Here is a 14,151-nt window from a genome sequence, read left to right as displayed (position 1 = left end):
CACAGGCTGACCTTGTCAGCATGATAGATAGCCCAACCGCCATCCCACCCCTACTGAAGGTGGTGTCTGTACTACACTTCCTGGCCACAGGCACCTACCAGCACACAGTCGGACAGTTGCATGGCATTTCTCAGCCACTGTTCTCACGGACACTATTGCAAGTGCTCGATGCCCTCCTGCAGCACGCAGACGACTACATCTCCCTACCACGCTCGGAGCAGGAAATTACAAACACAAAAGTGGGAGTCCATGCACTTGCCGGCATACCGGGTTGCATTGGTGCCATCGACTGCACCCATGTTGAATTGGTCGTCCCACATGCCATGGAGGCCCAGTACCGCAACCGAAAACAATTTCATTCCCTGAATGTACAAATGGTGTGTGACTCCAACAGGATCATTACACATTGTTGTGCCCGATTCCCTGGATCAACCCATGATTCTATGGTCTTGAGGAACTCTACAATACCACGCTACATGGAGCGACACGCAGGGAACAGATCCTGGCTACTCGGTGAGTCTCATTACATGCATGATAATGTGGGGTATGTGATTCGGCAATGACCTGGCAGGAAGGGGGGGGGGGTGTGCGTACGTAGCAATGGCATTCCACATAATCCGTTTATCGTCCACATACAGGTGATGCTGGATATCCACTGAAGAGATGGCTCCTCACACCAATCCGGAACCCACGGGACCAGCATGAGGAGGACTACAACCATGCCCACTCACGTACCCGTGTAGTCATTGAACAGGCATTCGGCCTACTGAAGACTCGTTTCCGCTGCCTCAGCAGGTCTGGCGGGGCACTCCTGTACCGCCATGAGAAGGTTGCAAAGATGGTGATGGCATGTGTCATGCTCCACAACATGTGCGTACGTAGAAATGTGCCCATGCCCCCTGACGCAGAACTGCAAGCACCTGATGATGGTCATGATGAGGGTGGGGATGTGGCAGCACCTCAAGGAGTCTGCGAGGCACCGGAGGGCCGTGACATTCGTCAGCATCTCATTGATGCATGCTTCTAGCACTCACGCCTGGTGGCTGATACATGGACACGGTACTCGTGGCACTGTGTGTGTCTGGTACATGCACAATATGGACTGTACGCCTATGATGGCCTAGTACACAATGATCATTGTCCACACATCTCATTGGTTGATCGTGCACTGTTTATGGCATATGTGATATCATATTGAACACCCTATCGACCCGCCACCCAAGTGAGCCCAACACACCCCCTCCACCCTCCTACCTCCCCCCCGAACACCAGTGTCCAAAGATGCTCATTGTCAGTGGGCTGTCGCTATTGCAAGCCCCCTCTGCGGGTATCAGGGGCACCCCTGCCTGTGGAGCGCAGGTTCCTCCCAGATCTACGTTGGGGGCTGCCCTGGACGGAACTTGCAACAGATGATGTCTCTGCCTGCTCACGTCCATGCATGTCCCTAAGTGTTTGTGAGAGCTCAGTGAGCACACGGCGCACTGCGGCAAGTTCGGCACATACGTCTGTGGACGTCGCATGCAGTTCCCCCCTCAGGCTCTCGGTGCTTCTCTCCATTTGGACTCTCAGGCTCTCGGTGCCACTCTCCATATGGACTCTCAGGCTCTCGGTGCTAGTCTCCATTTGGACTCTCAGGCTCTCGGTGCTACTCTCCATTTGTGCCCTTAGTGTCTCTGTACTTCTCTCCATTTCTGCCCTAAGTGTCTCAGTTGATGTTTCTATGTCTGCCTTAGTGCCCCCACATTCATCGGCATGGTCCTTGAGGAGCGTGGTCAGTTGCTGCTGTTGCACGATTAACTGGTCGAGGGACTGTTGCCTCTGCTGGGCCATGGCCATTTGCGGGGGTGTCACAGAGGGGCTGTTGACCTCATGTTGCCTTGCCACAGGGCTTGTGGGGGATGGCCAGTCGTCGTCTTGTGGGTGCCCCTGCGTGGTATCCTCATGTTGTACGGGATGGGACAGACAGGGGGATTGGGACAGGTCATGGATGGATCTGACTTCGACATCCCCGTCTTCTGTGTCGGAGCATGCTGCCATCAATGGGGTGTCACCTATGGTGCTGCTGCCACCAGAGGCAGTGCCTTCTGTGGCATCCGTTGGGGGGACCTGTGGTGGTGGTGTTGTGGGCATGCTGGCTGCTGGGGTGCCTGTTGATGTTCCCTCCTCTGTGCTGCCACCTGATTTGTGCTGCTGCCGTGTCTTGATGCGTGCAGCTGAGGTGGAGGGTCTTTGGCCGTTGGTCTTGGCCCTCTTTGCAGGTGTGCTGGTAGGGGTGTCCTGATGCTCGTCGTTTGGATCGGACCCTGTGGTGGAGTAAAGGAGGGCGAGGGTTATTAATGGGTCTGTGGGTATTGGAATGGCATTGTATCACATGCATTGGGGTGGTACCTGAGGGTGATTTGGGTCGGGGCCTTGGAGGTGCTTTCATTTGTGTGTGGAGTGAGGGTGCAGTTGTTTGGCAGCCTGCAGTTAGGGTGTGCCTGCTGCACGTGTAGTGGGTGTTTTAGGGGTTTTTAATTATTTATGTATTTATTGTGAGTTTTAAAGTGCGCTATCAGGCCGATGTGTGTGGACGTTCTCCTGGACATGTGTTTCTGTTGCACTATGTGGACACATGGTACTTCACATGATTGGACATTGTGGATTTAGCATTGTTTTATTTGGCCCACCTACCTGAATCTTCGGATGTCTGCACTCCTTTCTCCATCCCTCCGACTCCCTCTATGCTCTCCATTCCGATGGTGGAGGCACAGATTTCTTCCCAGGGGGTCAACTTGATGGGTGATTCAGGACCTCCCCCGGTGGCTGTGGCAATGTTGCGGTTGGCAGAAAGTATGCTGCGGACGCGTATCCGCAGGTCGTCCCATCGCTTTCTGCATTGCTGTGGGTTGCGGGGTGCGGTCCCCACCGCACTTACACGCTGTGCCACCAGAGCCCATATGGCCTTCTTGTTCGCAAGTGCCGTCCTGGTCATTTGCGTGGAGAAGACGACGGCAGCATTCTCCTGGAGGGTCTCTGTTAGCACGGTGAGTTCCTCACGGGAGAAGTGGACCTGCCGCTTGCGGTCGCACGCTTTCTTCGCTGCTTTTCCCATTTTTCTTGGTTTCGCTAGGGTGGATGACGGGTTGGGGTGTGTCTCAGGGTAGTGTTTTTAGTGGTTGTGTGGATTTTGTGGTTTTATAGGTGTACGGCGGGATGTTTCCCGTTCCGGGCCCATGTTTTTACTTCCGTTTCCGTATATTTACGGTCACCGTACTTTCCGGTTGGCGCTCACTGCGGTGTCCGCTGTGATGGGTGGCGGTATTGCACCTAGGGCGCCGTACGGCGGCGGTGTGGGCCGTTTTGGGGTCATTTCCGCCATCGCGGACTTTGCACTTCAGCCATGGCGTGGTGCTCGTGCCCGATGGGTCGGAATGGGCCGCACTTTGCTCCATCGTGCAATGGCGGAAATGCTATTTACGCTGTGGCGGTCCGGTCAGTCACTTTCCGCCAGGGTCGTCATGAGGGCCTTTGAATATAGTGACTCAGGGATTTTCAGCCCTAGCAAAGGTTGTTTTATAAATTCACTACAGGCTTGTGTGCAATTCACAGTTGTAAAATAATCCCTATACATAAAAGTCAATGTCGGCATCAAAGTATTATAACTGTGGAAAAATCTGCAGTTCAAGAATGTATGCGACATTTCATAACAGTTTTACAAACTATGCTACGTACGTCTGTAATCAGTGATCTACCTTAAATCTATTTTGGAATGTTGAAAATATATCTTTAATTCCAAAAATGTGTTTTAAATACTAATGTGAAATTTCAGATGTTCAATAACCTTTTCCATATTGTGCCCTAAATGGCATCTCTTGTTGGTTATAAGCAGAGTGTGTAATTTTAGCAGGACACGTTTTGAAGTTTTGCCTGTATGAAGCACTTTTATATTTTAAATTAGTACCCGGCGCGGGTTATTATAAATGTAACAAACGCACTGATTGGTGCGTTTGCGAGCCTTACCACAAGGTAAGGTTGGACATGTTGTTGCTCGGGCCTGTAACTATGGGCCCCGGGGGCATTAACGGATGCGGTAATGGCCCGTCGGCTCAAGCATATTGCCTAAGTATATGTCTTTCAATCTTTCAGTTACGGACAGTTTTATGAGACGGTAGTGCTTTGTTTTGAAAAACTGTTCCTACATGTTTATGGCTTATCTGACACATTTAAACATTATTTCTGAGGGATCTGTGTGGCAAACATTCCAGTGGAAGTGCACGTGCTTAGATTGTATTCACATTAGTAACACTAGGGCCTCATATCATAAGAGCACAACTGCTAAAGGTTCAGAGGAGTGGGGTCTTTCTGGGGGACTTCACTCATTGATTGCATAAAGCAGTCTTAAGCATGGGAACTCAGGGATCACAGGTCCATGGGGGAATTTCCCTTGACCTCTGCCGTGCGCCGTTTTACTCACAAGGGCGATTTGTCAATGAGCCACCATGTAAAAACATGGCAGCCGTCACAACAGCAGATCTCTATGGTCTCTGCCTACCCGTAGCAAATGTTCAAGATCGGCCAGTCAGGGAACCCTGCCTCTCTACCTGCATCACGATGCTGATGCAGTTGGAGACGCAATAAACTCAGGAATGGTATTAGGTGCGTTCATAAAAAATAAAACACTAAACAAGTAATGAAGGGTGGTTATTCCCTTCCGTCCAGCGTGGACATTGACTTCTTGCCAAGACAATGGCATCGCATTCTCTCAACGGGTAGGGTATTGATACAACAGCAGTAGCTGCACGATTCGCAGTTGATTATGTGCTATCTTTGAAGAATTGTTATCAAGCATGGCACAATGCAGCAAGGAGTGGATAGAGTGCCACCCAGCATCACATTTCTCCTTTATTGCCACCGCTTTTAGGCCATTGACTCTTAAACCGCGATTCATGTGGAAACAGCCAATCCTCTCTAACCAGGGAAGAGATGCAGTCGCATCTCGCACAGGATGTAGCATTTTCAAGCCTGGATTATTGTAATTCCTTGTATTTGCCATCCATGCACAAGTACATTGTTATTGGAAGAAGAACATTTAGGGGTTCCTATTAACAAAATGTGAGAACTCTCTACGCTAATTTACAAATGTCACAATTCATTTTTTGAGAATAGTGCTTAAAGAAAAAGCATGTTTGTTTTTTGAATTTGTGACTATGCCTTCTGTATTGGGTCCTCGCGGATATGAACTAGTTCTGCTAACAAGTCTGATTACTCAACGCCAAGACTGCATCACAAAGCAAAACGCCTGGCCCGGCTGTCCCTAGTCCTTCAGAGCCACAATCACTTTCAGGATAACCAGTGGCTGCGTACATAGCTCCCATTTATATTCGCTGTGGGCAATTTTATTTTGTGTTGAGAACCTGAAAACATGGTGCGAATTTGGCTCTTGGTATCTGCACTTGAAGACCCCCCTTGTCTCTCCTCTGAGCATTCAAAACGGGGTCACTCTTTCCTGTCAGGCAACGTAGCAGTTGACTTCCAGCGAATGAAAGCGGAAAACGCATGTTCCTCTCACTTACACCTAAGAAATATGTGAAGGTCATATGTAAAGTCAGTTTTCCTTTGCATACTTTTGCATACCAGGGCAAGTCCTTTCAAAAGTGGGTGGACGGCAGACTAGAATTTCAACAGGGACAAGGCCATTTTACAAAAAACAGTGAATTGCATGCTGTTGACAACTTACCTGCCGTTGGGTTCCATGCATGACATTTTACAACTTCAAAAGGCAACAGAGAGAAGGAAAAAGGAAAATCAGGCAAACTCGCTTTTCTTTCCTTTTCCTTTCCATTTGGTGAAAAGCCGGTAAATACGCTTTGCAGGTGGCATTTCGTAATGGTTTCCAATTGAATCCACCAACGCCTGCATGAAATTCCACGACGATACACAAACAAACGCAATGACAAGACTGAGGAGGAGTGCACAGCGGAGATCTGCCCTCCGCTCTGTGCCCCCTTTCTGCCTTGCTTTTACGCTTCTATTCCTATTCCACCCACTTTAACTGCTTAAGTGCTTAGGGGGATGTATGTTTGTCCTGAATTCCCATAAGGGAGCATTGCAGGCTCCGCCCACTCCGGCAGTTAAGTTTAACATGAGCCTTAACTACCACAGTAATCTGGAGTTAATGTCGGATTGGCACAAGAGGATTTCCACCAAATACTGAAAGTCCCACTATTAGGCAAAGCAACTTTAGCAGTGTGTGCGCCTTCTGGTGGCAGCTCTGCCAAGTGCCAACATCACAATGGGCCTCATTCCGAGTATGGCGGTAAGGGATAGCGGCCACCGGTAACGAGACCGGTGGCGGTAATCCCTTACCGCCATACTCCGACTTCCCTTTGCGCCCTCGCCCTTAACGCCTGCTTTGAGCAGGTGTTAAAGTCGAGGGCGCAAAGGGGCCTCTAAGCCAATAACGGTGACCGTAATGAACGGTCACCGTTATTTGCATCTTCCCCATTCCCATTGAGCCCTATGGGGGCTCATTTGGGAATGGGGAAGAGCCTTGGTGAATGGGGAATTACCGCCCCGCCAACCTTGGAATGGGGCGGTGATTCCGCCATCCACCAAGGCGCTGCCGGTCCGGGTACGGCGTCAACCAAGGCGTTAATAGCACCATTGGTTAGCGCCGTACTCGGAATGAGGCCCACTGTTTTTAGACCATTGCCTCATAAACGTTAAAGTAAGGCTTTGTTTTCGCTGGCTCAACTTTGGCGCGTCCTTTTAGATTGCTGGCCTTTAATGGCTGGCCTCTTAGCTTATTGTGTCAAGGACAAAGCAGCCACATTGTAAAGCATGCGTGTGCATCATTACCCATCATTGACCTGCCAAAGGCAACACAGCACATTTTTAAAGATCGCACAAAAAAAAGTTAGTGGGTGAGTATACAAAAATCTTCACCTGTCCATTCTTACAAGTTCGTGTGCTCCTGTAGCAAAAGAAAACAAGAGAAGAGAACTGTTATTTTTAATAATCGAGCACACATTTCATTTAAATATGCCATTTCACGAGTATCAACCACAGGGCCAGCCAGGATAACATCTCAGTGAGCATACTGTACACCGAAGCCAGAAACTGGATTTCACACAGACATCCCTCGGAGTTGTTGGGAGTGAGGGAATATTTCACAATGCTAGGCCTCCTAGTGGCTCAAATTTGGAATGAAATGATCTAGGATCTAATCCCGAATTCTCCAATCGGTCAAAACTGTGTCATGTGTGGCAAACTTTTCACCTCTCTGCGACTTCGACCCCGACCGAAATAGGGAAACTTACAAACAGACCAAAGGGAAACATATATAAGAGCACAAGATTGTAACTCGACTGTTCACTTTAGCCTGGAACTCCCCCCTAGAAGGAATTCACATTACCCTGTTGGCTCCTCAGTCCCTCGCCCACTGGAACGCACACTGCAGCTGAGCATGTGGAGCCCAACAGCCTCAGTTTCACACACACACTTATTTATGGGGTGTGGACAAACTTTGAAGTTCCCACGCCGCCGTTCAGCCCGTGTGTAAACTCGTAAGGATGTGGCATTGTAAGCTTCCTTGCTATTTCCTTTCCCAGAGCCCCTATTCACTCCTGTGCGCCTGTCATTGTGTCCCTAAGCGGCCCTCTTTCACAGCACGGCTTCGAGTGACTGCGCCGCGGGCCAGAACGTATGTTCATGAAGGGAGTGAGTGCATGATGTAGTTATGCCACTAACATGTTCATTTGAAAAGTATACCTGGTTTACTTGTATTTTCATTTAAGTGTTTCCTCCCTCTGCCTTCAGTATGAGGCCGTGCCAGTGTGAAGACCATTTGTCACCTGTCTTTATAAATCGCTCGGAAGTTTATATTTTCTGAGTGCTTTTGTACCTGGTATGGTCAGCTCGGCCCTTTGGCCCAGTGGCAGGTACTCTCGCACTCTGTGGTGGCTGCTCCCTCAGTTTATGTATTATATTTTGGTTTAAGTCATGTTTAGATCTCAGCGGTGCCATCAGAACATTACAAGTCCTGGCAGAGCAGGAAGCCAGGCGGCAGATTCGGTAACTTTCCATTCCCGCTGAGTCCCGTAGGCCTCCATGGGCGTGGGGAAACTGAAGCACCGGCACCGTTGCTAACGGTGTTCTAAGCTCTGTTTTTAGAATCTTTACTTTTAGTGTTTTAGATTAATACATTCTTGCTTTTCGAAATTGTATGTAAGGACGGTCGTCCTTTCATTTCTTAAGTGATTGAATTGAAGTGTGTTTTTTATTCGTATTGCCACTCAATCACTTAAAATACTGAGTCTTGGTTATTTTGATTATTTGGTCTTGTTTGTTTTGTCAGGAGTTCTGGATCAGGAGCCATCATTAACCCTCTCTCTCCCACCGCTTTCTGAAGCGTCTGATAACAGCTTCACAAGAGTTGTGTGAATGCTTAAGTGTACATTATTAATGATCAACTGGGCAAATTAATTCGATCATAAATTACTTTGTCATTTGTGTGATTCAAAATTCACTGTCAAAATGGGACTCACCCCCAGATCTCCGAAAATGTTAAACCTGACAGTAATTCTTTGTCACAATAACACATTAATAATAAATATGTTCAAAGTAACACATTTCATATTCACTAAGTTAAAACTGGTGCCAAAAATCGTTCAATTTTTTCATTGTGGAAAAAGGCACATTTTCGAGATGTTTCAAATGATTCCCTATACGTAAAAAAGAAACAAAAACATTTGCCTAAACCCAGCCTAAATGAGGGGGTGAGCCTTTTACTCTAGCGCTGCGTAGGTCTATTTTAATGGGCCTACGTGGCGCTAGATCCGGAGGACTCCAGTTGGAATTTGACGGGATATTTAGGACCCACACTACATTCCATGCCACTATTTCTATGATATCTCCTCAATATAGGCACAGGTACGGGGTACATGTTGCATCGCATTTTAATATTGTTATATTGCGATTTGCCGTCCATCCTTAATGTTGATTTGCCATTACTGATATCGCCCAGTAAGAGTGAGGAAAAGTAAGAAGCATGGGGCGTGAAATACTTGTCACATTTACTTCTCAACTACACAGCAAATTCCCTCTGCCCCTCTGAAGGTCTGCTCTGCCATGACACAGTAAGACCATTCCCTGACTAAGCTCCCTACAGCTGGATTCTTTTACACTCCTTACCTGTAAGGGCATGTCACCCGCATCTACAAACTACCCCTTCAACAAAGCCTTAGGCCTAACAATCAAGGCCCCGGCATAGAACGCCATTCTAGTCTCTGCCTCTCCATCACTAACTCTCAAAGTGCCCGAAGTTTACCACCTCCCAACAACTACATTATTTTGTGCCTGTAAATAACACATTTGTCTTAGACTCGAAAGAAGAACAAAAAAGAGTATTGCTTTTTGTTGCATATTTTTGGGGGGAAATATTGATAAAAAATTATTATGCACGATATGCCTGAGCACATGTCTTTGACAGCTTGTGAAGTCCGGGTTGCGTGGTTTGGAAGGGTTGCGTGTTGTTGCCTCCAGATAAGTATCTGCAGAGTATCACCCTTTATACTAAGAAGCTAAGGGGTATTTATCCTCCTAGACCAATGTATATAGAGAAGAACCTCTGTCTATGGGTATAACGTCAAGGCAAGATCAAAGATCTGAAGTGTATATATAAAAGTGTGCAGTGTATATATAAAAGTGTGCAATGCAGGGGTACACACGTGGGCAGCCTATGCTATGTAGGTGTAACCCATGACAGCCTCTAAACGGTTTCTCCAGTTGTCAATTGTGTTTTAGAACTGGGAGGAGCTTATCATCTGGACTTGTTTTTTTTAAACGCGTGACTCTTTGAAGCCCTCTTTAAATAAACACTTCAGTAGTAGTGTTTGGCTTGGGAGGATAGCTCAGGGCAACGTGCTCGCCCTGGAAGCAAGACGACACAGAGCAAGACAGGTTCGATCCCCGGGTCCGTGCTTAGAAACCTCTGGGTATTAAGCGTGTTATAAATAACCTATCATATCCCATCAGCTTCAGAGCCCTGCACCTTCCACTGTGTCATGAGAGCGGGTGATATTGTAAAATGGTGTTGCTTATAGAGTCATACAGTCCTGCGTTTCCAAAGTTGCTTTTGAACGGACATAGAGCATATAGGGAAATTATTCACAGAGGTGTTGTGGCTTATTACCCAAACTTGTTTTTAATAATTGGATTTCTCAACATCAACTTGAAGGCGAGTGAATGTACATTGAATGTATTGTATTTTTGCTATGCCAGGGTAATAGTGTGTGTTTGGGAAGTCTGCTTTTTTATTTTTGTTTTATTGTTCCTTTAGAATGCGCTTAATACCAGCAAGTGCTTTCTAAGCGCAAGATCAGGATTCTAACCGGTGTTGCGCTGCGTTGTCTTGCTTCCAAGACAAGCGCATTGCCCCTGAGCTATCCTTCCTCCCCTATAGTCTTAAACTGTGATGTGTGCTGCGCTAGCACTGTTTTACACACTGCCCTTAGTACCTGTGATGCCTGAAAATATGAAAAGACTAAGTAATGGCAATAGGAGGCGGATACTTGAAAGCGCCATACTTATCACAGTAGAGAAAGGACAGCCACAAGAGGAACAATCAATACATACGCCGGTTGGAGACAGCTTGCCGCTGCTTGTACACAAGCAGGAGAATGATGGGAAGGCACAGGATACCAACGATGCATGCAATCGTCGCCAATGCTGCAGCTGTGATGCCTGAATACAATAGAAAAACAGGGGCAGTGTCAGCCATGCGGTGCCCGCTAATCTAACATCCTAGTAGGTACAGTCTAAAGGTGTGGTCACCAGTAAGCAAAGGGCAGTCCTAGCACACCAAATGGTTTCACCTTCACTAAGGAAAAAACACTTCTGTGACTTGCTTTGCAATGAACCACAGGAAGTAACCATTTCACACCTGCAGATTTGTTGAGAAAGGCATCTAAGTGGCTTCACCTCTCTCTCTTCTAGATTACGTGCTTCTAGGATCCTTCATTGTTTAATAACTGTTGTATTGAGACAACAGCAAGATCCCTACAAATTCTGCAAGGTGCTTCGCCAAGCTTTTATTGCAACTCCATATATTGTGTACACCAATGCTATTTTTCTACAGCCAGCAGAAAGTGAGAGATGGGAAACTGTAATTAATCAAACCCACAGGAAATTCTTCTGAGAAGCTTCCACTCCATCGTTTTAGCCTGAGTCTGTTACTTGTCGCGTTCACCTGTCCTACGCTCCCCTCTGCACAACTGATTGTTCACCTCCTTATGTTTATCAGATGTAGTCAAATCCTAACTTTACCGACTGCTCTGCTCATAGCATTCCCCTCCCTAAAGTGCTGCTCCTTTCATATTCCAATAAAACCATTCACTTATTAAGATGTCTACATCTGGATTGTTTGGCCACAATGTATCTGTATGACCATGCAACTTGCATCTATAAATCACCTCTTCAACACCGGCAAAAGTCTCACACACATCAGCACAGAAACAAAAATGGCCTCATCTTCATAAAATTCACACATTCCCCCCCTCTAAGCCATCGGCTGCTGCTATTCCCTCTATTCTTGTTTCCACTTCCAGTTGCCCTACCCTCAGACCCAGGGCTGGTTACCACATATGTGGGCACAATACATAATCTGGACAAGGTTGGGAATGTGCAGACCTCTTGAAGGCAGTTGGAGAGAGACACTGATGAGGGTGGTTGGGGGTCTTTATACTTGAATGTATCTTGGAAATAAATGGTGAACCAGTTACCATCCTATGTGTGTAGGCTCATCTTTATACTGTGGGACTCATGAATGGGGATTTACACCGTCACTCAGTGCCGGAAATGATATCTACATTTGTTGGTATATTGGCAGCTCTACCGCCAGGATACCGGCAAAGTCAGAATGAAGCCATATGAAGCTTGACAGTATTACAATCTAACTCATGACCAAACTACCGGCGACTCAGGGAAGATGAAAAACCGTTGCTCTTGAGAAACGTTTTCAACCATGAGCTAAGACTTGGCCACTGAGTAGACAAGGAAACAGGATGATGTAAAATGTTAGCATTTGTATGGCTGATTCAGGCTTTAAAATCGCAAAGATAAACATACATTGTAACGCTTCTTGTGAAAGGCAGATCTCTGAGCCCTGCATGGTAGGAGTTCTAGGCAGATCACTTGGCTACTTATATAATGCAGCTTATACCATTACAAGAAATAATGACACGACAGTATATGACATGAAATAAAGCATGTAGCAGGTGTCCCATAAACCCGTATGCTGATTGATCCAACTGGTCAGTTAATTATGTTGACCACTCTTATTGGGTTCCAGGACTTTGCTGTTCTGTTACCTACAATTTCTGCTGGGAGGTGCTTCAGGCATTCGCTATTCTGAAATGATTTTCTTTGTTTTAGTGTTGCACTCCCATGCCTCACCCTTTTGCCAGTCTCACATAATGCGTCCTTGTTAGTTGTCAGCATATTGTGCTAAAATGCATAACTGAAACTAAATATGGAGTGATAAATTGCCCTTCAGCTCTGTGTTTACTAACACAGCTAGTGAGTAGGTTTATTTAAAGCACCATTATAAGGCTCCTTTTTCACTTTTCAATATTCCTGAACATTTTGGGTCTCATTACGAGTTGGCAGTGTGGTAAAAAACACTGGTAATGCAGTGGAAACCCAAAAATAGCTAAATCGGCAGTATTGCTGCCGGTGGTAATCCCACCCATTGTAATACAGCCGAAATCCACATTAAAGACCTATTATTTGGGACTGACACCGCCTTCCAACACTTATAATCCAGTGGCAATACCACCGGTGGTAATACACAGACCAAGTGCAGGTAATTTATTTTTTATTTTTTTTTTATTTTTTATTGTAAAACTTCAACTTGATATTTTCGTATCATGTTTTTGTTACATTTCCAAAAGAAAAAAAAAAAAAAAAAAAATTCTACTTCGTCCATCTCCACCGTGGGTATTCTTAGTTAGATTTAGCAATGAATGTTGTAGTTTAGGGTAACACATTTTTATGGTAACACAGTTACCGGAAAGAGCAGCCACCAAGAGGGCAGATCTTTCAGATACTGGCGGCCTTCAGTTGGGTACTGACTTTAGGGCTTCATCAAAGAAGTTGATGAGGTTGCAAGAGAGCTTGATATTATGACCTGCTGTTGCGTTATCCCACCAATCATCGGGTTCCTCGGATTGTGTTTTAAATTCATTTAGATGCACCTCACGGAGATCTGTCAGCATTGGGCACAGTATAGCTAGGTGCTTTAGAGATTCAACTTCTGTGGTTTTGCAAAAGCGGCAGTAATTATTTGCTGTTTCATTATTCTTTTGCCTCCAGAGCGTCTCATTAGTATTTAAAGCGTTCAGTCGCAGCCTTAGAAATTGTGCCCTGTGGTGGCGAGACGGACAGTTTGTGAGATATTTTGGTTGAAGATTCAGTTTAACTTGACTTCTGGAAGTGGGCAGGGTTGATTTAAGGGCTAGGCGGGTATTGTAGGTTGTGATCCAATCCCATTCCGCTATCTTCTTCTTGGCATGTTGTGGGCGCTTGACTAGCTCTTCCTCCGATATGCCTGCGTCAGCCATGATAGAATTTAGTTTGAGCTTCCATGTGTGGATGAGGACATGGTCGGTGGTTTCCAGCCCCAGCTTAAAGATGTTATATGCTGGGATGGTAGAGCTGAGTAATATTTTGCGCAAGGTAGATAGAGATTTCCAGACAATTGTCATATACATGGAATTCAAAGCTAGCTCATATCTCAGAGCCGACATGGAGATTTGATTCGGAAGGCTCAGGACACGTCTCCAAAACTTTCCCTCCAGTTGGCACCATAGGTTGTGGTTGATATTCAAGGCTGCTTCGCTGCCAAAAGTAATAGTTGGGATTACTTTTTGAAGATAGAACGTTACTACGGGAGCGATAGAAAATTTCCCGTAGTCAATATTTATTTTGGCAGCTTGGAGACTCAGGATCTTTATTTTGTCCTTCAGATCACCGGTCCATGCAGCTTCGCAAACCGAGTCATTGACCATTACTCCAAGGTAGCGAATAGACTTAACAACATTTAGCACTTTTTTTTCTATGTGCCATTGGAAAGACCTGTCTTTTTTTGATCTACCTTGGCCGATGCACATG

The 14,151-nt window shown here is 46.2% G+C and overlaps 2 protein-coding genes across 5 annotated transcripts in view; one reads left to right on the top strand and one right to left on the bottom strand.

Annotated features, from left to right (window-relative positions):
• CDH23 (cadherin related 23) overlaps positions 1–14,151 on the top strand; it is a 3,939,560-nt gene that overhangs the window by 3,093,750 nt on the left and 831,659 nt on the right. The window lies entirely within an intron of this gene.
• VSIR (V-set immunoregulatory receptor) overlaps positions 1–14,151 on the bottom strand; it is a 199,722-nt gene that overhangs the window by 29,526 nt on the left and 156,045 nt on the right. The window contains exons 4-5 of one of the 2 annotated variants that reach the window (XM_069610727.1): positions 10,618–10,725; positions 6,928–6,955 (exon numbers count right to left, since the gene is read on the bottom strand). In XM_069610727.1, coding sequence (XP_069466828.1) covers positions 6,928–6,955; positions 10,618–10,725 — 136 coding nt within the window. The remainder of the gene's footprint in view (positions 1–6,927; positions 6,956–10,617; positions 10,726–14,151) is intronic. The other variant, XM_069610728.1, reaches the window with a different exon arrangement.

Source organism: Ambystoma mexicanum, chromosome 8 (assembly GCF_040938575.1).
Source record: "Ambystoma mexicanum isolate Mex_15411 chromosome 8, UKY_AmexF1_1, whole genome shotgun sequence".
NCBI classification, from domain to species: domain Eukaryota; kingdom Metazoa; phylum Chordata; class Amphibia; order Caudata; family Ambystomatidae; genus Ambystoma; species Ambystoma mexicanum.
Note: the sequence above shows the minus strand (reverse complement) of the source record. Positions and strands in the feature narration are given on the sequence as shown.